The sequence below is a fragment of the Scyliorhinus torazame genome, chromosome 8 (assembly GCF_047496885.1).
Source record: "Scyliorhinus torazame isolate Kashiwa2021f chromosome 8, sScyTor2.1, whole genome shotgun sequence".
NCBI lineage: Eukaryota > Metazoa > Chordata > Chondrichthyes > Carcharhiniformes > Scyliorhinidae > Scyliorhinus > Scyliorhinus torazame.
In genome coordinates, this window is record NC_092714.1 from 59878963 (window position 1) to 59904714 (window position 25752).

At 43.5% G+C, this 25752-nt stretch overlaps 1 protein-coding gene across 1 annotated transcript in view; it reads left to right on the forward strand.

The window, feature by feature from the left end:
• gsk3ba (glycogen synthase kinase 3 beta, genome duplicate a) overlaps positions 1 to 25752 on the forward strand; it is a 223177-nt gene that overhangs the window by 167911 nt on the left and 29514 nt on the right. Inside the window, exons 6-8 of the mRNA XM_072513692.1 lie at positions 6876 to 6982; positions 9738 to 9835; positions 10587 to 10682. Coding sequence (XP_072369793.1) covers positions 6876 to 6982; positions 9738 to 9835; positions 10587 to 10682 — 301 coding nt within the window. The remainder of the gene's footprint in view (positions 1 to 6875; positions 6983 to 9737; positions 9836 to 10586; positions 10683 to 25752) is intronic.

A 25752-nucleotide genomic window follows, 5' to 3' on the forward strand; every position in this document is an offset into this window, starting at 1 on the left:
GAATGTTGTTAATTTGGTGGTAATGTGTTCTGTCCTGGATGGTATCGAGTCTCTTGAGTATCATTGAAGTTGTACTGCTCCAGATAAATAGAGAGTATGACTTCAAACTATTGACTTACAGTTTTGGGTTCGGTTGGTAAGTTATTCACTGCAAATTGCATAGCCTCCGACCAATTCTTGTGCCAGAGTATTTGTGGAGCTAAATTTCTGGCCAGTGGTGACCTCTGCAACCCACCACCATGGTGTTGATGGTGAAGAAATACAGCAAAGGTAATGGAGGTGAATGTCATAGGGAGGTGGTTAGATTCTCTCTTGTTGGAAATGGTTATTGTCTGACACTCGTGGCACAAATATTACTTGGCACTTATCAGCCCATGCTGAACGCTGTCTAGGTCTTGCTGCATGCAGGTATGAACTGTTTCATTATCTGAGGAGTAGTGAATGGAAATGACCGCTGCTATCATCAGCAAACATCTGATCTTACGATGTAGGGAAAGCCACTGAAGCAACTGAAGATGGTTGGACCGAGGACGCTGCCCTGAGGATCTCCAGCAGCAATGTCATAGGGCTCAGATAATTGGCCTCTAACAGCCACAACCATCTTCTGTGCTAGGTATGATTCCAGCTAGTGGAGAGCTTGCCCCCAATTCCCATTGACGTCAATTTTGCCAGGGCTCCTTAATGGGATACTCAGTCAAATTTGCCTTGATGTCAAGGGCAGTCACTCTCCCCTCACCTCTTGTTCTTTTTACATGTTTGAACCAAAGCTGTAACAAGGCCAGGAGTCAAGTGGGCTTGGCAGAACCCAAACTGAACATCAGTCAACAGGTTGTTGCTGTCGCGTGATGACACAACCTCCATCACATTGCTGATGATTGAGACTAGACAGATGAGGCATTAATCAGCCAGATCGGATTTGTCTTGCCTGTTGTGGACAAGGCATAGCTGGGAAATTTTCCATGTTGCTGGATAGATGCCAGTCTTGTAGCTGTATTGGAACAGCTTGACTAAGGGCGCTGCTAATTCTGGCGCACAAGTCTTCAGGACTACAGCTGAGATGTTGTGAGGGCTCATGAACCTGGTTGTATTCAGTATGCTCAAGCCTTTTATTGACATCACATGGAGCAAGTAACAGTGGCTGAAGCGTGGTATCTGTGTTGCCACAGAACCATCAAGACTGAGATGGATCATCCACTTGACCCTTGCTGAAGATGGTTGCAAACACTTCAGCCTTGTCTTGCACTGATGTGCAGGGCGTCATCATTAAGGATGGGGATGTTTGTGGAACCGTCTCCTTTTTTGTTTAATTGTCCACCATTAACAACTGGATGTGGCAGGGCTGAATATAGGATCTTACAGCTCTAATCCAATGACCACGTGTAAGTGGTACTCAATTCAATACCGAGATATGTTGATTCTCAACCTAACTTGCTGAGTATTCCTAGCCTCCTTTGCTTCAGATTTGCACCTTTTGCACCATTTTGACTTTTGCTTTGATTCTCTATAGATATAGGACTTTGGATTAACTGCAGAGCAATTCTCAGCCAAACGTAAGGGTAGAGTAAGAACAAAGTTGCAGTTATCGTCAAAAGGAACAGGCTCAATTTGCATGAAAAAATGAATAATATCTTTGGCAGAGGCCACTACCTGGGTATAGCCTCCTCGAGGTATCCGCTCTTCTACTGCGTCCAAAGACTGGAGCAGGCTATTTATCAATCTCATTAGAACGAAGAAAAGTACAGCACAGGAACAGGCCCTCCAAGCCCGTGCCGACCATGCTGCCAGACTAAACTACAATCTTCTACACTTCCTGGGTCTGTATCCCTCTATTCCCATCCTATTCATGCATTTGTCAAGATGCCCCTTAAATGTCACTATCGTCCCTGCTTCCACCACCACCTCCGGCAGCGAGTTCCAGACACCCACTACCCTCTGTGTAAAAAAAAAAAAAAAAAAACTTGCCTCGTACATCTACTCTAAACCTTACCCCTCGTGCCTTAATACAATGCCCCCTAGTAATTGACCCCTCTACTCTGGGGAAAAGCCTCTGACTATCCACTCTATCTATACCCCTCATAATTTTGTAGACCTTTATCAGGTGGCCCCTCAACCTCTGTCGTTCCAGTGAGAACAAACTGAGTTTATTCAAACGCTCCTCATAGCTAATGCCCTCCATACCAGGCAACATCCTGGTAAATTTCTTCTGCACGCTCTCTAAAGCCTCCACATCCTTCTGGTAGTGTGGCGACCAGAATTGAACACTATACTCCAAGTGTGGCCTAACTAAGGTTCTATACAGCTGCAACATGACTTGCCAATTCTTATACTCAAATGCTCCTGCCAATGAAGGCAAGCATGCCGTATGCTTTCTTGACTACCTTCTCCACCTGTGTTGCCCCTTTCAGTAACTTGTGGACCTGTACACCTAGATCTCTCTGACTTTCAATACTCTTGAGGGTATTACCATTCACTGTATATTCCATACCTGCATTAGACCTTCCAAAATGCATTACCTCACATTTGTCCGGATTAAACTCCACCTGCCATCTCTCTGCCCAAGTCTCCAAATGATCTAAATCCTGCTTTCTCCTCTGACAGTCCTCATTGCTATCCTCAATTCCACCAAACTTTTTGTCGTCTGCAAACTTACTAATCAGACCAGTTACATTTTCCTCCAAATCATTTATTTAGACTCCGAACAGCAAAGGTCCCAGCACTGATCCCTGCGGAACACCATTAGTCACAGCCCTCCAATTAGAAAAGCACCCTTCCATTGCTACTCTCTGCCTTCTATGACCTAGCCAATTCTGTATCCACCTTGCCAGCTCACCCCTGATCCCGTGTGACTTCATCCTTTGTACCAGTCTGCCATGAGGGACCTTGTCAAAGGCCTTACTGAAGTCCATATAGACAACATCCACTGCCCTAACTGCATCAATCAACTTTGTGACCGCTTCAAAAAACTCTATCAGCTTAGTGAGACACGATCGCCCCATCACAAAACCATGCTGCCTCTCACTAATACGTCCATTTGCTTCCAAATGGGAGTAAATACTGTCTCGAAGAATTCTCTCCAGTAATTTCCCTACCACTGACATAAGGCTCACCGGCCTGTAGTTCTCTGGATTGGCCTTGCTACCCTTCTTAAACAAAGGAACAACATTGGCAATTCGCCAGTCGTCCGGGACATCACCTGAAGACAGTGAGGATTCAAAGATTTCTGTCAAGGCCTCAGCAATTTCCTCTCTAGCCTCCTTCAGTATTCTGGGGTAGATCCCATCAGCCCCTGGGGACTTATCTACCTTAATATTATTCAAGACGCCCATCCCCTCGTCTTTTTGGATCTCAATGTGACCCAGGCTATCTACACACCCTTCTCCAGACTCAACATCCACCAATTCCTTCTCTTTGGTGAATACTGATGCAAAGTATTCATTTAGTACCTCGCCCATTTCCTCTGGCTCCACACATAGATTCCCTTGCCTATCCTTCAGTGGGCCAACCCTTTCCCTGGCTACCCTCTTGCTTTTTATGTGCGTGTAAAAAGCCTTGGGATTTTCCTTAACCCTATTTGCCAATGACTTTTCGTGACCCCCTTCTAGCCCTCCTGACTCCTTGCTTAAGTTCCTTCCTACTTTCCTTAGATTCCACACAGGCTTCGATTGTTCCCAGCCTTTTAGCCCTGACAAATGCCTCCTTTTTCTTTTTGACGAGGCCCACAATATCTCTCGTTATCCAAGGTTCCCGAAATTTGCCATATTTATCCTTCTTCCTCACAGGAACATGCCGGTCTTGAATTCCTTTTCAACTGACACTTGAACACCTCCCACATGTCAAATGTTGATTTACTCTTAAACATCCACCCCCAATCGAGGTTCTCCAGTTCCCGCCTAATATTGATATAATTAGCCTTCCCCCAATTTAGCACATTCACCCGAGGACCACTCTTATCCTTGTCCACCAGCACTTTAAAACATACTGAATTGTGGTCACTGTTCCCGAAATGCTCCCCTACTGAAACTTCTACCACCTGGCCGGGATCATTCCCCAATACCAGGTCCAGTACAGCCCCTTCCCTAGTTGGGCTGTCTACATATTGTTTTAAGAAGCCCTCCTGGATGCTCCTTACAAACTGTGCCCCGTCTAAGCCCCTGGCACTAAGTGAGTTCCAGTCAATATTGGGGAAGTTGAAGTCTCCCATCACAACAACCCTGTTGTTTTTACTCCTTTCCAAAATCTGTCTACCTATCTGCTCCTCTATCTCCCGCCGGCTGTTGGGAGGCCTGTAGTAAACCCCCAACATTGTGACTGCACCCTTCTTATTCCTGATCTCTACCCATATAGCCGCACTGCCCCCTGAGGTATCCTCCCGTAGTACAGCTGTGATATTCTCCCTAACCAGTAGCGCAACTCCGCCACCCCTTTTACATCCCCCTCTATCCCACCTGAAACATCTAAATCCTGGAACATTTAGCTGCCAATCCTGTCCTTCCCTCAACCAGGTCTCTGTAATGGCAACAACATCATAGTTCCAAGTACTAATCCAAGCTCTTAAGCTCATCTGCCTTACCTGTAATACTTCTTGCATTAAAACATATGCACTTCAGGCCACCAGACCCACTGTGTTCAGCAATTTCTCCCTGAATGCTGTGCCTCAGAGCTATACTGGCCCTATTCCCTAGTTCTCCCTCAATGCTTTCATCTTCTGACTATTGCTCCGGTGCCCAACCCCTGCCATACTAGTTTAAACCCTCCCGTGTGACACTAGCAAACCTCGCGGCCAGGATATTTATGCCTCTCCAGTTTAGATGCAACCCGTCCTTCTTATACAGGTCACACCTGCCCCGGAATAGCTCCCAGTGGTCCAGATAACAGAAACCCTCCCTCCTACACAAGCTGTTGAGCCACGTGTTTAGCTGCTCTATCTTCCTATTTCTAGCCTCACTGGCACGTGGCACAGGGTGTAATCCCGAGATTACAACCCTAGAGGTCTTGTCTTTTAACATTCTGCCTAGCTCCCTGAACTCCTGCTGCAGGACCTCATGCCCCTTCCTGCCCATGTCGTTAGTACCAATATGTACAACGACCTCTGCCTGTTTACCCCCCCCCCCCTTCAGGATGCCCGCCACCCTTTCGGAGACATCCTGAACCCTGGCACCAGGGAGGCAACAAACTATCCTGGAGTCTCTTTCGCGTCCACAGAAGCGCCTATCTGTGCCCCAGAATATAGAGTCCCCTATGACTATTACTCTTCTGCGCTTTGACCCTCCCTTTTGAACATCAGAGGCAGCCGTGGTGCCATCGCTCTGGCTGCTGCTGTTTCCCCCTGATAGGCTATCTCTTCCCCCCCCCCCCCCCCCCCCCCCCACCCCCCACCCCTCCCTCCCTGACAGTATCCAAAGGGATATACCTGTTCGAGAGAGTGACAACCACAGGGGATTCCTGCACTGACTACCTGCCCTTTCTGGTGGTCACCCATTTCTCTGCCTGCACCTTGGGTGTGACCACATTTATATAACTGCTATCTATGATGCTTTCCGCTACCTGCATGCTCCTCAGTGCATCCAACTGCTGCTCCAACCGAACCATGCAGTCTGTGAGGAGCTCCAGTTGGGTGCACTTTCTGCAGATGAAGCCCTCCGGGACGCTGGAAGTCTCCCGGACCTGCCACATCTCACAGTCAGAGCACTGCACCCCTCTAATTGACATTGCGTCAATTAATTAGTAAATTAAATTTGAAAGTTTTTTTAAAATGTGACTGTTAACTATATGTTTCCTAGCCTAGATTTCTACTATAAATGTGAAGGCTAAATACAGTACTCTCCGATCTCTGGCTTAGATACCCCTCTAAATTATAATTAAGTAAGAAGTAATTATGTTTAATTAGTTTATCAATGCTTAATTTTAATTTATTGTAGATTCCCAACCAGCCAATCAGGTCACAGCTTTACAGTAATGCCACTTCAGTTCTCTTCCCCCCCCCCCCCCCCCCCACACACACACACACAATTTGAAACGGTAATAAAAGTAAAAATGAATAAAAATCACTTACTTACCTTCCGAGGGTCTCAGATGTTCTCTGGTTCTCTCCCTGCAGATTAAAAGTTACAGGCCAGAGGAAAGAGAGCGAACAAAACAGTCGGGAAAAAGCACCTTCTCCCACTCTGCACCGAATTACCTCACTGCACCAAATTATCAAGTTCCAAATTCCCACTCTGGATGTGTCTCACTCCGGCTGTGTCTCCTTGACTTGCAGGGAAAATATACATATTCCTATATATATTTTCCCTGCATTCCATTTTGAAATAATTTGGTTAAATTAAGATCATTTTCATAAAGGTTTTTTTGAGGATCAGAACACCAGATTTTGCATCAAATGAATGAGACTTTGGAAAACACCATTGGACATTCTTCTACTTGTGAAACATGTTCCCCTCTGCAAAATTCAGATGCAGAAGTTAACCATACTTTGCTGCAATCTGTGTTAGACCATGTTGCAGTCTGTTCTGCTGTACAGGTAGCCATCTACAACTTAGTATGCCAACTGGTGTACAAAAATGTCCACATTACAACCTCTCATATAAAAAGGAAATAAGAGTTTGTTATTAAAAGTTGCTTATTTGGGTCAATAGTGAAATTGCAGAAATGTTGAACTCCAAAACCTCATTCAAGGCTGTAATATTTCATTATGTTATTTCCATGATGTATGTTGTAGAAATGTATGCTGAAAGTCGACATACATTCATTTATAACTACTGTAATAAATAATTTGATTTTTCATGTCTTACGGTCAGACTTCAAATTATTTTTGGACTTAAAAAAAATATTTTATTCATTAGTCCAGAGTTTTTACTTTCTAACAACTTTTGTTTCAGTGCAAAACAATTGGTGCGTGGTGAACCAAATGTTTCTTATATCTGCTCACGGTACTACAGGGCGCCGGAGTTGATCTTTGGTGCCACGGATTATACCTCCAGTATAGGTGAGTTTTGTTATTTTTGTTTTTAAGGTATTTGTTGACTTACATGTGTAATCACACCTTTGCATCAAGTAGCCTTGAAATTTCTACGTGAAGCTTGCTGTGTATTTAGTGTGTTACTCGCATCTCATTCTGCAACCCATTGAAACTGATTCATGCTTGGAAGTTTCAGCTCAACGAACCTGTGAAATGAGACACCACTAGTAACTAGATTGCCCATAACTGGATTAATGGCTAAAGCAAGGATGGAGTTAAATGGGTGAATGTATCAATGAACCTTGACCACAAAGTTATGGAAGATAGTAGTCAGGGCACCAAATATTTTTAATCTGGAATATTATTATTTTTTTAATTTAGAGGATCCAATTTTTTTTTTTCTAATTAAGGGCTAATTTAGCGTCGCCAATCCACCTACCCTGCACATCTTTGGATTGTGGGAGTGAGACCCATGCAGACACTGGGAGAACGTGCAAACTCCACACAGATAGTGAACAGGGGGCGGGATTGAACCCGGGACCTCAGCGCTGTGAGGCAGCACTGCTAACCACTGCACCACCGTGCCAGCCTTAATCTGGAAGATTATGAGTTTTAAAAATCTAGCTTAGTTGCACAAGAAACCTGCTTGTTATATTGAAAAAATAAGGAAGTTGTAAATTTGCTTCACAGGGAACCAAAAAGTCACTTTGTAAGGAATGGTGCAGTTTCAAAAATGATTGTTTCAATTAAGGTTCTCAAGCAACTTTCTTTTAGTGGTAGACAATAGGATCCAAGGTCTTGCTGTGGATTTAATGGTGCCAATTTAAGTATGTGGACTTAATCCCGTGGGCGGCAGCACGGTAGCATTGTGGATAGCACAATTGCTTCACAGCTCCAGGGTCCCAGGTTCGATTCCCGGCTTGGGTCACTGTCTGTGCGGAGTCTGCACATTCTCCCCGTGTGTGCGTGGGTTTCCTCCGGGTACTCCGGTTTCCTCCCACAGTCCAAAGATGTACGGGTTAGGTGGATTGGCCATGCTAAATTGCCCATAGTGTCCACAATTGCCCTTAGTGTTGGGTGGGGTTCCTGGGTTATGGGGATAGGGTGGAGGTGTGGACCTTGCGTGGGGTGCTCTTTCTAAGAGCCGGTGCAGACTCGATGGGCCGAATGGCCTCCTTCTGCACTCAAAAGTCTATGATTCTATGAGCTTTGTTTTTGACCCAATTTTCTGCTCTTTTTTTCCCACTGGCATGGATTTGTATTTGCTCCGATCTAATTTAGGGAATCGATGTAGGGCAATAAGCCGCTCAATAGTTTGTGATATTATATCCACTTGGCAAAGAATTTTCATCAGATGCAGCATTTTGAAACCTACAGAACAAGCTAAGTGTGAAAGTACTATGATCTGACATGCCAATAACACGTGGACATAGAGCTGTCTCTTTGAATACAAGCTGAAAGTTAGATCTGAAAATGTCCCTGTGCCTTGCCCATTCTTCCAATGTCATGTTATGTCCAAGAATTTTCCCAATCTTAAAATATGCCCAAACGTATCATGGGTAGAAATCCGTATTATTAATCTGAACCTAAGGAAAGTACTGAACCTAGACCATATATTTCCTATTGAAAGGGGAATTTTTTACTTTCAACTCACCTAATTGGGCACTGCAAGTTTATGAGCCTGCAGCTGGATTAACTTTTCAGTTTTGGATGTGACTTGTACAATAAAAATCCATTCAAAGAAACAAGATGTAGAACAGGTCTCAATGAAGCTAAACTGTAAAAAGAAATTGCAATTAAGGACGATAAAAATTACCCTTCATTTTGTGCCTGGAAATCAGGTTGCATTGTTGGAATTCAATCTGATGAAGGGTTTGATGGATGGATGTAGAACGATCCAGGAGACTTGATTCAATTATGACCAAAGTTCTGCCATCTTTCAAACATCTTTTCACCAGGTTACCTTTTGGGCACAAACCACAAGCTCAGCTCAAGAGATCACCTCTGTGGATTTGATGTGTTGCTTCCTATATGTGTTTGAGCCGTTTTGAAAATTAAAGTTCTACAATTTCTTTAATCACCAAAAGACAAGAAAACCAATAATTTCAAGTGTTTGATGTTAATTAGTACTACAAATTTATCAGCTGCTGACAGGAGACAGCTGTGTCCCAGACTGCCTCCATTCAATTCAGTGGAAGAAGCACTTCAGTGGGGCCTGGGAATCAATCTAGTGCTGTTGGTCCATTTTTTAAACATTATCTTAGGAGCCAAGGACTGCTGTAAACTCAACAGCTGGAGCGTTTACCAGCCGGGCAGCTCAGGATAGATGTCAAACTGATTTGAAATGTGTTTCCAGCAAATTGGGAAGCCTTTGCCATTCGTCTTACACTGGCTGAGGAGAGATGGGGATCTGAAATATTGTGGCCAAAAAATTAATTATTTTTGATCAGTAACTTGGATCTAGTTTTCAGATGGAGATTTGAGATTCAGGATCTCTATTGTAGTTGCTTTGGAAATAAGTTAAACAGCATCACTTTTTTTCATCTCGATCTTATGGTTCATGTCATCTTTGTACTAATTTTAGGCAACTGTATAGCTTTGCTTATAAGTCCTCAATTGTTTTCTACTGATAAAAATAGTAAATTTATGAAGCTGCATGGTGATAAGATTTTTCAGTGTAAGCACTGACATAGCTTCAAAGCGAATCTAATACTAGTTAAGATCACTTCAAAAAAGGTAATGCTATTTCAGCACTGCTCTTATAATTATTTTACATTCCTAGATGTATGGTCAGCTGGTTGCGTGTTAGCAGAGCTATTGCTAGGACAGCCCATCTTCCCTGGTGACAGTGGTGTTGATCAGCTGGTAGAAATTATTAAGGTAGGATGTCAATTGTCTAAATACTTATATCTTTTGTGTACTTAATGGTCTTTTTCATGATCGTTTTACCTCTCTGTAAGCTTTCTCTCTTTCCGACAGCCTACTCAACTATGTTGCTTCAGCAAAGAAAGGATGCCTTTAAACTTGTTGCAACATTGATTTGCAAAAATTTGATTATTCAGTTTGACAGTGATGGTGCCTAAAAATAATTCACTGCTCATCACTTTGAAAAACATTTTCTGCCAGTTCATTCAGCTTTTCCTATCTTGACACTACTTGAAGCCTTGAGGTACATCTCAATTGCCTTAAAACCAGTGATTTACTTCACACGAATGGATATACACTTCATGAAAGTTATTTAACCCAAATGATTTTCTATCCAATTGTGCCATGTGGAAGAAACTCTTCCTGTTGAGAAATTAGCTTCTTATACATTTGAATGAGTTGGCAATGTGATAATCAGTAGATGATCCTAGCCTTCTGATATTGCTGTTTGTGCATGGTTAAACCTGTTTCAAAGAATGGGGCTATATCTATGGTTGGTAATCTAACATCCTTACGGATATTTACTGAAAACTGCATCATTACAATGTAGTGACCAATTTTCATTTCCTAATTGCAAAAGACTTAAGAACATGTTGAACATTAGTGTTCAACGTGTTGCTAATTGTATCATCTAATGAATTGTATTCTTGTATAATAATTCATCAGATTATACAATACATGAGATTTATTACATGTTTGCTTCCAGGTCCTGGGAACGCCAACAAGGGAGCAAATCAGAGAGATGAATCCCAACTACACTGAGTTCAAATTCCCACAGATCAAGGCACACCCTTGGACTAAGGTAAGCAAAAGAAAGTTATTTTGACAGTAGCACCAAGCCTCATTTATCGGCAGACCAAGAACTGGTAGCACTCCAGTTGGAGATGATGCTTAATACTGGAGCTTAGGATTCTGACACTATAAGCTACAATGAAAAGCTTTTTTGACCCCTAATAAATAGAGTTTTAAATAAAACCTCTCCACGGAGTATAGACCTATATTTACTTGCCAGTTCCCTTTCCTGCCTGACACTCTATTAAGGAGATAAAATCTTCATTAAACGTTAATAATTGTTTTCCGATACTAGTAAAGTGCATTTGTTTTACAGCCATTAATCCTTGTATTGTAAATTGGGAATTATCTAGATTTGCATCCCTTAACTTTTTTCTATTAAGCAGATTTTATTTATAACATTTATGTTGGTATCAATTGGAACTCTGCAACACATGTGAAACTTTAAGAACTTAAGCATTAAGCAAATTTAAGCCTTGCGCAAATCATTGGAGCTTTTTGAAAACAATGATAAATTTCATTCTCATTAAATTGAAGGTTTCACTGTTGGGGGAGTGCTGGGGAGCGGGGAGCGAATTTTCTTTCCAGTCTGACCCATGGTTTGAATTATGAGCTCCTGGGTTAAGAACCACTCGTTCTAGAATAAGGCTCCTTCTATCCTGCCTCAATATCATAACACATACTACTATACTTGCACAACATTTTGGTTTCGCACATCTGTTCTGAGCCTTTAGCAGACTCTGTTTTGGATGCATGGCCAATACAACCTGAATTAAATTTGCCGGAGTTATTGTTACTTGGCATTTTTAACTGGCAAGAGGGTGAAGAGGAGAAGAAATCATTGTGCCTATGATCTAAACTAGATTCAAAATGGGATTACTAACATTAACTCCACAACCACCCAAATTCAAAGACATCAGAATAGATTTTAAAACAATCTGCGTATTCTGTCCGAAAGCTTCTCTAAAGTACAGCATGCTAACAATAACTATGAAGCAAAAGACTGTGATACACTCTTAGAGAGTCATAGAATTTTGCAGCCCATAAGGCCATCGTGTCTGCGCCAGCTATCAAGCACCTATCTATTCTAAGCCTATTTTCCAGCACTTGGTCCGTAGCCTTATATGCTATGGGGTTTCAAGTTCTCATCTAAATGCTTCTTAAGAGTCGTGAGGGTTCCCACCTTACCGACACTTTTCGGCAGTGAGTTCTAGATTCTCACCATCCTCTGGGTGAAATTTTCTTCCTCAAATCCCCTCTAAATCTCCTGCCCTTTATTTTAAATCTATGCCCCCTGTTTATTGGACCCTCTACTAAAGGGAAATGTTTCTTCTTATCTACCCTATCTATGTCTCATGATCAATAAGGTAACCCCTCCGCCTTCTCGGCTTTGAGCATCTTTGCCGCTTCTATCTTGAACTCATGAAAAGACTCCCTCACAAACCAAATAGAATAGAAATTGCCTTTAAATGGGCAGGTGCAATGTTGGGATTGAACAGACTGCAATTGCACAGTGCCACAAACCACCAAAGAGCCCATGTGGATCCAGTATAATCATCTATGCTTCATTGGTGCGGTTAATTCTCCCTCGGGTAAAAGGAGATTGTGATAAGTGAATACCAGGAAATGATTACATGTGGCAGCTTGAGTGAGTGTGAAGGGATAAGTTACTGATTGAGGTAGGGTGCCAGTACATAGAAGAGTAAGTAAAAGACTGAGTTAAAGGGAAGAAATTGTGAAAGTGAGACAGGCAAGAAACATATGAGGTAAAGGGGTGTGAATGCGAGAGAGAGTGAGTGAGTAGGCAGGAGTTTGAGTGAACACTATAGTGTGCATCAGAAGGTGAATGAAGATGAATGTGTGTCAGTGATTGATAAGTCATGAGCCGGGAGACATGTAACAACCTACAGCAGGCTACTACGGTCAAATACCCCACTCGTTCTCCCACTTATGGCTGAGGTGGGAGAACGAGAAGACCAAATTCAGTTATTAGCAATTGGTAAGTACTGCCTGACCACTTGGATAATATACAACACTCCGGCTAAATTATAAAAACTAGCTCCGGAGTTTTGTGGCTCATACTGAAATAGTGTTGGTGTTTCACAACCTTAAAATTTAAATTCAATTTATTTAATCTTGTTATTTATTTCATACAATTTTGTTAACTATTTTAGATTACTTATTGTAAGCATTCATTCTACATGTGCAAATTTGACAATTATGTAGGTCATATTTAAAATGTTTTTGTCTAATCAGAGACTCGAACCAAACCACTGCACAGGGTTCTCTGCAACTGAGTATTGACATGTAGAAACTAAAATCTGATTTCAGGACTAATTGTCCAACTATTAGTGAATTCCACCTAAAACACGAACACCTGAATTTGAGGTTTTCTAATTGTCCTCCAGTATTATTCTGCCATTCTTCTGGATAAAAGTCCTAAAGCATGCCAAAAATTATTCAAGATAAGTTTAAATATTTAATGATAGAACAGACAAATTCCTCATCTTTTAGCTGTGTGAGATTTTATAATCTAATCTTTAGAGTAATCAAATTAATACCACTTACAAAGCATAAGACTTTCAAATAATATAATTATTAATACTGGTTTCGTAGTACAGAACTTGAGTATTGCTGAAAAAAACTAGATATGCCAAAGCTTTTTGTCTTTCATCCATCACCACATTATGCAAGAATATCGATTGATACAAGGGGGAAAACAACAGTTTGTGCTGTATGAGAAGAAAGTGCTAATTGGTTGGCAAGTAGACTCTGGTAGAAGTGTTGCCATGGAGAATGCACCAAGTGACTGGTTGGCGGTTAACTGCCAAGCATTGTTTGAAATTTAAATCCGGCATGTTGATCCTGATTGGTCAACTGAGTAATGAGCCCTGAGGAATGAGCCAACGGATGGCTGTCACTTATTTTTTCAGCTGAAACAGGCACAATGTGTGTGCAAGTTCTTATGTCTACAAAGTACAGTGCCCTGTATATTAATATGTGTGCCCAGTCTACCTCAGACTACCCTGGAATGGCAAGTTATCTCAAAACCTTGAGCAACTGGTGAAGCTAGCTGTTTGGCGCTGCTATCAAGCAGTAGCAACACGAGTGGTATTCACTACTAACAGGATGCTGCCGTCAAGCCAAAAGGATGTTCTGCCTATTACACAAATGAGTAATGTTGTATATGAATTTCAGTGCCAGTGTGATGCTAGTTGTGTAGGCAGTACATGCCTAAGACTGGTGGATCACATCAAGCAGCATGCTATTTGCAACGGGCAAGGTGCAGGCTGTACCCAACCATTCCATGCTTGCAAATCTCAAAACGCAGTGTCCATCATTAAATCTGATTTTGCAATTGAACAACATTTGCCAAATAATTATCTGTACTAAGAATTGCACTGATAACTAATTTAAGATTCTCAGTCGAGCTCACAGTGAGGCGCATTTGCCAGTACTGGAAGCTACATATATTAATACACAGGACTCTGTACTTTGCAGGCAGAAAGAACATGTACACATTTCTCCTGTTTCAGCTAAACAAAATAAGTGACAGCCATTCACTGGTTAATTCCTCGTGGTGATGCCTTGACCAATCGGGGTCAGGCTGCCTGGTTTAACTTTCAAACAATACTTGGCAATTAACTGTCAGTCACCTGGTCCGTTCTCCATGCCAGGGCCTCTATCAATCAGAGTCTACCTGCCTACCAATCAGCACTTTCTTCTTGTACAGTACAAATTGTTGTTTTCCCCTTTTATATCATTATTCTTGCATAATGTCCTGAGTGCAAGGCAAAAAGCTTTGACATCTCTTTTTGTTTTCTGCAGTAATCTGGTTATTCCTGCATAATCCATATTTTTTATTATGTGATTAAAACAGGAGCTCGGCATAATTTGAAAGCAAAATTCCCTAGAAAACTAGGGACCCTGGTGGTGCAATATTCTACCGAGCTTTTACCAGTTCTCTTAAGAAACCAAAGCACGGAATGAGAAAGGACAATGTGGCCTATCAAGTCCTTTCAATTCAGGTACATTCTGTAGTTTGCCCTAGTGTTTATCTTTACCCAAGCTATTGAAGGTTGATGCAGATGGGGAAAAGACAGGAACAATTGCTTTATATTTAATAATATGAAAGTATCTATTTGGATTGATTTGTTTCTTGTGTCCTTCATTTTCTTTTAAATCTAAACTCTGTAGAAGTGTTCAGAAGAGTTTGGAAACTGCATATTCTAGTAGAGCCACCTTATTTAATTAAACCCAGTGTTTGTGTATAAAGTGATAGGAGCCTTTTTAGCGTGGGAAATTTTGATGTCTTGGGTATGGATTTTCATATTCTTTGAATGTAGTTCAACCTCCACATGCTGTTTAGTTTTCTGTATGACCAAATTATATCTTTAGCCTTCCTATTTTTCTGTGCAGTTAACTTCCTACCATTGCTCAGTTGGTTTCCATGATGCCACACACTTCCAAAAAGCTGAGGTAACAGTCTAAATTGAGTTCTAGTTACAAAGGTAATGGAAGACTAATATTTGTTCACCGGACGCATTGCAGCCAAGTTGAATCTTGTAAATATTGAATGGTCACACAGTTTCACATGAGTGTTGAGTGCTCTGATACTTCCATCTTCATCTACTAGGCATTCCCTTCAGTCTTCAAACCTACTTCCTCAGCAGAGTTCAGCTAATTCAATAATTGAAAGTAGGAACTTTCTTTAGCTCTGTATCAACAATAACCAATTGAACCAAAGGAGAAGAAATTGGGACAGGATTTGGGGAATGCCCTAAAGGAGAATGCCAAAGCAGAGAGATGTAGGGAGGGAATTATTCAACTTGGTGCCTAGGCAGCTGAAGGCATGTCTGCCAAAGAAGTGGCAAAAGAAATGGAGGATATATGAAAGTCAAGAATTGGAGGATTGTTGTAGGGCTGGAGGATTGCTTTGCTGAACTGGGAGGCAACATAAGTGATGGATGAATGGTGCTGCCAAGTCTTAACGATCACAGAATTTTGAATCAGTTTCATATTTTTGGAGGGCGGAATGTGAGAGCAAGCTAGGAGAACATTTGCATAATCGAGTCTAAAAGTAATGAAAACCTAGATGAGCGTTTCAGCCACATATGGATTGATACAGGGGCGGAGACAAGAGAATTAGGATGGTGAAAGTAGGCTATCTTTGTGACAATGGGGTGTATGGTCAGAAACCTAGTTCAGGGTCACATTAGATGCTGCGATTGTGAATGCTTTAATTTTAGCCTGAAGCATCAACCAGCTATGGAATTGGTGGGTTGAGAGTAGAGTTTGGAGCAGGGACTGAAAATGATGGCATTGGTCTTTCCAGTGTTCCATTGAAGGGGATTTCACATTGGGAACAGGGTGTCTGATTAGAGCCGGATGTCATCATTGTGTGTAACTAAACTCTTTTTGAATGTTGTCACCGAGTGGCAGCATGAAAATTAAAAATAGATGGGGGGGGGGGGGTCACGTGGTGGGAGCTCCTGCATTTTCGTGAGCTCTGGCGCCACTCATCTTTTAAATTGCGTTATCCTGATGCACAACCCATAACTATTTGATCCTGATGAGTATGATCTGTTATGTTCCTGAAAGATCCTGGTTAAATTTTGGTGATGGGCAGCCGAGTTAAGACAAGAAAATGCTTGGTTCATTGAGGTGGTTAGAGATGGCCGGGTAGGGCCCAGATCGCACTAGTGGTTTCGCTGGTGGGCGTGCCTACTCTTCGATGATACCATTGGCATCGAGGGGATGGCTGCCATTGTCAGCGAAATTGTGGACCATGGTCTCAGCACCCCGGCACAGATTATTGCTGCACACATTGATGAATTGCGAGATACCCTGTAGAGAAGGATGAAGCAGGGAAGAGAATACTGTCAGTCAATAGGCCAGTTTCCTTAGAGGGGTCTCAGCTTCAGTCTTTAGAAGTCCTACTGCATGGTATGTTGAACATGCTGGTTGATTTGGGGAGATGGAACCAGAGGAGGAGTGTTTGTGTGCCCCACCACCCCAAAGGGAGCTGGGGATGAATTGCCAGTCGAATTTGAGAAATCGCTGCCATGCTTTTGCAATCTTGATTTGAAGACAGGGCGATTAGAGTTCAACGAAACACATTGTATCTAGTCTTTGAGATCTGGGATCTGTCACTGGTCTTACTTTGTCTTGGGCCTCGATGTTCGTTGAGAAGGGTTGGAGGCAGCCAGACATGATGGGCCTTTGCCATCCGCCAGGGTCTAGGTGTCCCTTTCCAGGGGCTCCAGGACGGCGACATGACAGAGGTGCAGGGGCTTCGGTGAAACTCTGGATGGACACTGATTGTTGCGCAATGATGTGGTCAAACTCCATGGATGGTTATATTATCCTGCAGTTCTTCATTAATTCTGGACTTTGTTCACTCATGATTTTACTCCTCTTTCGTGTTATTGTCTTTTATACTGACCGGGGTGTATGATATATGAGCACAGAGACATCTGCTATCTGTTATACTGTGAAAATCATGCTGAGGTGGTCGTTTGATATGAGAGTTGTATTTACTTGGTTTCCACTGTGCTGTAATCTGTACTTTTGCACAGAAGGAGTATATTTTTTGGTATCCTTCACTTCATTTATAGATAAGGTGGCACCACAGCAGGGTGGCGGTAGGTGGGTTGGTACGGAGGTGGTTGATATGATTTATTGGTCTCCATTGTGGATGAGGAAGCACTACCCCCATTAGATCTATTGGTGTCATGTTTTTCTTTTGCACTTTTGTTAATTTGGTATTAGGAAATCCTTGCTTGTCTCCTATGAAGGTACAAATCATATATCCCGGAGAAGACTGGGTTCCTTTTTTTGTTTCAGTCGTTGACACCTCTGATATTGGAGTGGAGGAAATATGTACTGGTACATGCACAGGTGGTTATAAGAATGATGGGAGTAACCTTCGCCTGTCGGCTCCTATTCTAATATATTGTTGATCCCAATTTAGTTTGATTGAGTAGATCAGAGCAGTAGTGACGGATGTTTATCCAGGTCAGGTGGAGGGTATTTTGGATGGGGCAACAGGCCCCCTTCCCGAGATATCCCTTTTTGGGGGCTTCTGGACTCTCCTTAAGATCCTGTTGACTGTGGGACCCTAGTAAGAATGAGTCTGAGTGCTGTAGTTCAGCGTTGTTGGAGTCTTTCTTCGGTTGGGGATTAGGCTGGATGGAGGCTTGGGGGGCCCCCTGGGGCAGTATCCTGTTCTGTCCCTGGATTGTTTTTGCGAAAGTGTATATTGGTAGACCGTGCCAGATGCCTATTGGCTAATCCTGGTGTTCCTGTCTCTTGATTTATTTCTCTTTATTTGGGTAGGTGAGGTGCTGATATAGGCTCTAATTTGTATTATTTGGTTCTGAGAGGTGTCCAGATTTCTGCCAGCAGGGGGAGAATTGTATTGTTCTCTAAGATGATATGTTGATGGATGTCTTGACAATTCTTCTTGTCAGTGGGATTTCCTTAATGGAGAGTAGTTTAAGCTTTCCAGTGAGGTTGAGGCTTGAGTGGGGCCTTTGATTTGGCTGGAGAGGAGCAAGGTTTGTGGTCTTGCTAGTCTTGGTTTGATGTAAGAATCCTTGGGCTCCCTTGATGGCAGTATCCTGTTCTGTCCCTGGCATCCTTTCTGGGAAGTGTACATTGTCACACCATGTCCGAAGTCTAATCCTGGTGTTCCCCTCTTTCTGAAATTTCATTTCTTTATATGGATGAGCGCAGCTTTGATATGGGCTCTCATTTGTTTTATTTATTTCTGGAGGACTTCCTTTCTCTTGTCAGGAGGAGGAGGATTGTATCAGATACCCAGTTGATGGATGTCTTTTTTTTTTTGATAATCAATTTTATTGAGGCATTTTGGCATAGTAAACAACAACAGTACAAAACAGTGTGCATAAGAACAAGCAACATAGTGCAAAAACCAGCTCCCCTCCTACAAGGACCCACCTAACTACCCCCCTAATCTACGTTGCCCTAACCCCCCCCCCCGGCTGACGATTAATTTTCCGCAAAGAAGTCGATAAATGGTTGCCACCTCCGGGCGAACCCAGACAGTGACCCTCTCAGAGCGAACTTAATTTTCTCCAGACCGAGAAAGCTCGCCATATCCGATAGCCAGGCCTCCGTCTTCGGGGGCTTTGAGTCCCTCCATGCCAGCAGAATCCGTCGCCGGGCTACCAGGGAAGCAAAGGCCAAAACGTCAGCTTCTCTCTCCTCCTGGACTCCCGGGTCCTCCGAAACCCCAAAGATTGCCACCTCTGGACTCACCACCACCCTCGTTTTCAGTACCCGGAACATAACGTTCGCGAATCCCTGCCAGTACCCCCTGAGTTTTGGTCATGCCCAGAACATGTGGACATGGTTCGCTGGTCCTCCCGAACATCTGGCAACCTGTACTCTAATCCAAAGAATTTACTCATCCGGGCCACTGTCATGTGGGCCCGGTGGACAACCTTCAATTGAATCAGGCTGAGCCTAGCGCATGTTGCGGACGCGTTTACCTTGCTCAACGCCTCCGCCCATAAGCCCTCTCCTATCTCGCCTCCAAGCTCCTCTTCCCACTTAAGCTTCAGCTCCTCGGTCTGCGACTCCTCTGCCCCCATAAGTTCTTTGTATATATCTGAGACCCTCCCCTCCCCCACCCATCCACTGGGCACCACCCTGTCCTGGATCCCCCTAAGTGGCAGGCATGGGAAGGATGGAATCTGTCTGCGTAGAAAGTCCCGCAACTGCAAGTACCTGAAATCATTCCCTCTTGCCAGCCCAAATTTCTCCTCTAGCGCCCTCCTGCTTGGGAAGCTCCCTTCCAAGAACAGATCCCCCATTCTCTCAATCCAAGCCCTCCGCCATGCTCGGAACCCACCGTCCATATTCTCCGGGGCAAACAGGTGATTGTCGCAAATTGGGGGCCAAACTGATGCTCTCACTTCCCCCGCATGCCTTCTCCATTGGCCCCAGATCCGCAAGGTCGCCACCACTATAGGGCTGGTGGAGTTCCGTGCCGGCAGGGGCGCCGTAACCAGGGCTGCCAAACTGGTGCCCCTGCACGAAGCGGCCTCCATCCGCCCCCAACCAACCCCGCACCCACCATCCACTTCCTTATCGTAGCTATGTTGGCCTCCCAGTAGTAATTACTAAAGTTTGGCAGCGCCAGTCCCCCTTCCCCTCGGTTCCTCTCGAGCATCAATCTCCTCACCCGCGGGGACTTTCCCGCCCACACATCATTTTATTGACCTTCTTGAAAAAAGACCGCGGAATGAAAATGGAGAGACACTGGAATACGAACAGGAATCTCGGGAGGATCGTCATTATAACCGTCCGCACTCTCCCCGCTAGTGTCAGTGGGAGCGCATCCCACCTCCGGAACTCGGCCCTCATTTGCTCCACCAACCGAGATAAGTTCAACTTGTGCAACCAGCCCCAGTCCCGCTCCACCTGTATCCCTAAGTATCTAAAACTGTCCCCATCTAACCCAAATGGCAGCCTCCTCAGCCGACCCTCCTGGCCCCTCGCCTGGACTACAAACAACTCGCTTTTTGCCATGTTCAGTTTGTACCCGAGAACCGGCTGAATTCCCTCAGGATTCCCATGATTTCATCCATCCCAACCACTGGATGCGTGATGTATAAGAGCAGGTCGTTGGCGTACAACAAAACTCTGTGTTCCACCTCGCCCAACACCCCCCCCCCCGTACCAGCCCTTTCCAACCCCTAGGAGCTCTTGGGCAATTGCCAGCGGCTCTATTGCTCGCGCAAACAGCAGTGGGGAGAGGGGGCACCCCTGCCTCATCCCTCGGTACAGTCTAAAATAGTCAGACGTCGTCCGAACACTAGCCTCCAGAGCCTGGTACAGCAGTCTAACCCAGTTGATAAAGCCCTCCCCGAACCCAAATCGTCCCAGCATCTCCCATAAATAGTCCCACTCAACCCGGTCGAAAGCCTTCTCGGCATCCATTGCCACAACTACCTCTGCCTCCCTACTCTCCGGGGGGCATCATGGTCACATTCAGCAGCCTTCTTAGGTTGGCCACCAACTGCCTGCCCTTGACGAACCCAGTTTGATCTTCCATAATGACAGTCCTCAATCCTAGCTGCCAAGAGCTTGGCCAGTATTTTAGCATCTACATTGAGCAGAGAGATCGGCCTATAGGACCCACATGCCTCCGGGTCTTTGTCCCGTTTCAATATCCGTGAGATGGTGGCCTGTGACATCGTCGGGGGTAAAACCCCTCTGTTTCTTGCCTCGTTTAAAAACCCTAACCAGCACAGGCCCCACTATCTCCGAGAACTTTTTATAAAACTCCACCGGATACCCGTCCGGCCCCGGGGCTTTACCCGATTGCATGGCTGTCAAGCCCCCACAGTTGATGGATGTCTTGATGATTCTTCTGCTTGTCGGTGCGGTTTCCTTGGTGGAAAATGATTGAAGTTTTTTTGGTGATGCCGAGGCCTGAACGCTGCCTCTGATTTGATGGAGAAGAGTGAGGTCTTTGTGTTGTCAGCTTTGACATGGTGTAAGAATCCTTGGTTACCTTTTATGGAGGAAGGCGTACACCATAGGGCCATCTGTTCATGGATTTATCCTGTTATCCTGCGATCCCCTACTCCTTTTTCGATATACTTTTATCCTTTCATTTTTCGTATGAAGGGTGATGCTGACCACATCCATTACAATCTGAACCAATTGTATGAATATTTGCCGGTCTTCTGTGTATATATGTGGAATATCACTCTACCATCTTAGATTTGGGGCATTTGTTGATCTTGTGGTTGTATGCAAGATATCCACTTGGAACTAAGGTCTTTGCAAATTCTGTCTGTACTTTTTTTCTTTATTTTGGGGTTGAACAATTGTTGACTGGATCTTGTAAAGGTACCTGGCAGGTTTCTTACCAGAAAAAAGATTTTATAATATGTCACTCGTCCCTCTGGTGGAATTGGGGGAGGTATGTTTTGGTGCATGCCCGAATGGGGCGCAGGTACAAGAAGAAAAACTGTTGTAGTCAACAACTGCTGCTGTTGGATAGGCCAGACAAAGTCACAGTGGGCTGGACAGAGGAGGGAAGACATTGCAGATGAATGGCTTGGTCAGCGGTGTCAAACTTTGCAGATTGGTTAGGTGAAGAAGGAGAATGCATCAGTCATTTGAGGACAATGTCTTTATTGTAACATGGGCAGAAACCTTAATTGGAGAGATTCATACATAGAATTGTTGAAAGCTTGGCATACATTTTGGGAGGTGACCACTGTTTAATGGACTTTGAGAAAACAAAGAAATAGATTGGTAGTTTATAAGGACAGACAGGTCAAAATGAGTGTTTTGAAGGGCGTGATGGTGGCAGATTTGAAAGGAAGAGGACAGTGAGGAGAGAGAACAGTTATCAATGTGAAATAACATGCGAGCTAGGAAAGGAAGTTGGGTGGTCAGCAGTTTAGTGGGAATAAGGTTGAAGCTGTGGAGGCCCATCTCGTGGACAAGATGAGCTTAGTGAGGACATGAAGGGAGCTGGGGGAAAGATGTGAGTCCTGGGCAAGAGCAGGAGGAGCCTTGGGGGATATTTGGCTTAGGCAATTGGAGGGACAGTTGAACACATGGTTTTTGTGTTAGTGACCAAGCAGTTCATGACCTTGCACTTGTTAGTTTGAGGCTAGAAGGGCAGGAAAGAGGAGTTTGGAGAGCTGGTTATTAGTGAGGGGGAAAAAGCAAGTGGACATTATCTGTACTTTCCAGGGCGCTCCTGGAATGGCGTGCAGTTTTAGCAGCAGCAGCAAGGCTAAATTATGCTTGATATGGTCCAGCTAGATCTGGCGAAGACTGGCTCAACTGCCTTTGCATTATAAGCTTTCAAATCTGCACTCCTAGAATATAAAGGAAATCTCAATGGAGGCCGTATTAAGGGAAATTATCGCTTTTGGTGGGTTTAAGTGTAACTGGGGACAAATGGCTCATAGTTGGAAGTGAGGGTGTAGTTGAGAGGTTAGTAGCTTAGAGGTATTGTGAATAAAATACTACAGGTTAGGCAGTGTAGTTGCAAGTGGCTTGCAGGAAGTGTTTTTCCGTCTGTGATGCAGAAGGAAATTTAGATTAAATGGGAGAGGATCTGATTGATGCGGGATGATACAAAGAAGTGATCAGAAGTACCACAATGTGTGTAATTATATATTGATGTCAATTGTCACAGGAATATCTTTATAATTCACTTGTCTGACTGTTCATTTGCATGTGGACGTTGACAGCAATCCAGGAATGGTGAAGGCCATACCTGTGATCTAATATTTCATCTCTTGTGGGATGCTTGACCTCCATTCTAAAAATATGGAATCTGAAGTAATTTGTCACAGTAAGTTTGCAAACTTCTATACCAACTTCCCTCAAGTGCATGGACATGGAAGTTGAAAGAAAATTCTTGAATGACAATTTAGCACAAACTTTTGGAGTATTTATTTGAAATGTGATGGGCCTCCAGCATTTATTGCCCACCCCTAATTGGTGTTGAGAAGGTGATGGTGAGCCCCTCCCTCAGCGTTTCAGTCTGTGGCAAAAGTACATCCACAGTGCCGTTAGTGAGGAAGTTCCAGAATATTGACCTAGTGGCGATGAACAGTGATAGCAGGTGGCACTATTCTCATGTGCCTACGGCCTTTGTCCTACTAAACAGTAGAGGTCATAGATTTGGAAGGTGCTGTCAAAAAGTAGCCTTAGCGAGGGACTGCAGTGGATATTGTTGGTGGTCCACACTGCAGCCAAAGTGCACTAGTGGTGGAGAGAGTGAATGTTCAATATGCTTGGGATGCTAAGTCAAGCACGTTGCTCTTTCCTGAATAGTGTGGAGATTCACCCATTCTGGCAAATGGAGAGTATTCCATCATAACATCATAACTAGGAGCAGGAGTGGGCCATCTGGCCCCTCGAGGCTGCTCCGCCATTCAATGAGATCATGGCTGATCTTTTGTGGACTCAGCTCCACTTTCTGGCCCGAACACCATACACCCTTAATCCCTTTATTCTTCAAAAAACTATCTATCTTTATCTTAAAAACATTTAATGAAGGAGCCTCTACTGCTTCACTGGGCAAGGAATTCCATAGATTCACAACCCTTTGGGTGAAGAAGTTCCTCCTAAACTCAGTCCTAAATCTACTTCCCCTTATTTTGAGGCTATGCCCCCTAGTTCTGCTTTCACCCGCCAGTGGAAACAATCTGCCCGCATCTATCCTATCATAATTGTATATGTTTCTATAAGACCCCCCCTCATCCTTCTAAATTCCAACGAGTACAGTCCCAGTCTACTCAACCTCACCTCATAATCCAACTCCTTCAGCTCTGGGATTAGCCTAGTGAATCTCCTCTGCATACCCTCCAGCGCCAGTACGTCCTTTCTCGGGTAAGGAGACCAAAACTGAATACAATACTCCAGGTGTGGCCTCACTAACACCTTATACAATTGCAGTATAACCTCTCTAGTCTCAAACTCCATCCCTCTAGCAATGAAGGACAAAATTCCATTCGCCTTCTTAATCACCTGTTGCACCTGTAAACCAACTTTTTACGACTCATGCACTAGCACACCCAGGTCTCTGCACAGCAGCATGTTTTCATATTATCATTTAAAATAATAATCCCTTTTGCTGTTATTCCTACCAAAATGGATAACCTCACATTTGTCATTGTATTCCATCTGCCAGACCCTAGCCCATTCACTTAACCTATCCAAATCCCTCTGCAGACTTCTGGTATCCTCTGCACTTTTTGCATCGTACCATGGTTTCTGGCTTCTAGTTGGTGGATTGATTTGGGGGAATTGAGAAGCCAGTGCTGAAGAATTCCCAGCTTCTGACCTCTTATAGCTGCGTAGTTAAGTGGCTAATGAGTTAGGTTTTTGGTCAGGGGTAATACCCCCAACTTCCACAACCAAGATTTGACTTTGGGGATTTGCTGATGATAGTGCCTTTGAATTAGATTTTCTCTTGGTGCACTTGAGAGTTACCTCAGCATTTCCGTTGCACAAATGTTGCTTACCATTTATCAGCCCAAACCTAAAATGTTGTCAGGTCTTGCTCCGTGCAAGAACAGACTGCTTCATCCTATAAAAAGTTGCAAATAGAATTTAGAAGGTGGCAATGAGATGAAGAGAACACGTTTTGTGAATTTGCAGACAAGAATAGTATGAAAAATGTGTAGTACGAATGGGATGAGCTGACACTTATCATCAACGAACTTGAGTGTTGACACTAATATCCTTGAATATATTTTCACACTTTTTTGAAGTGTCGCTTGGTATAATGTGGACAGAAGACTTGGCAAATTTTAAGATGTTAATTATATTATTTGTGTTCTTGATTATATTCTGCTCATGGTCCCTTAGTGCACCGACCTAGCAATAGAAAGTTGTCTGATTTCCCACTTGATTGCCATCCATTAACTCCTGGATTGCGTGAATGGAGAAGCAGGCGAGATGCCCCAAGGCTACTTGTCACTCAAATAAATAACTGCCAAGTGTGGCTGGTAGTGGTAGAACTGTGCTCAAACACAAGTTCATACCATCAGCAGAGGTGGAGAGAAACTTGGATGAGGTAAAACTTTGAGAAAAGCAATTTGTTTATCAAATATTTAATAAACGCTATTGAATTTTGATGTTAATTTGGGTAATAATTTGCTTAATTGTACTGATTGGATAAGATGTATGGATTTTTCCTTTTTGTCAAAATTTATATTTTTTAAATGTAAATACTTTAATGCAAGAATATTCATTCCATTCAGAAAAAACAACTATGTAAAATCACCCATTTTGGAACTGGTACTACTTGGTTAAGCAATCTTTTCTTTACATCGGATTACATAGGATTTAAAGCACAGAAGCAGGTCATTTTGGCCCAACCAGTCCATGCCAGTGTTTTTGCTCCACTTGAGATCCCTCCCATCTATCCCCATCTAAATTTATTATTGCATGCTTTATTTCCTTACCCCTCGAGCTTCTCCTAAAAAGCATCTATACCATTAGCATCAGACACTCTCTGGTAATGAGTTCCATGTTCTCACCACTCTTGAGGTGAAGAAGTTTATTCT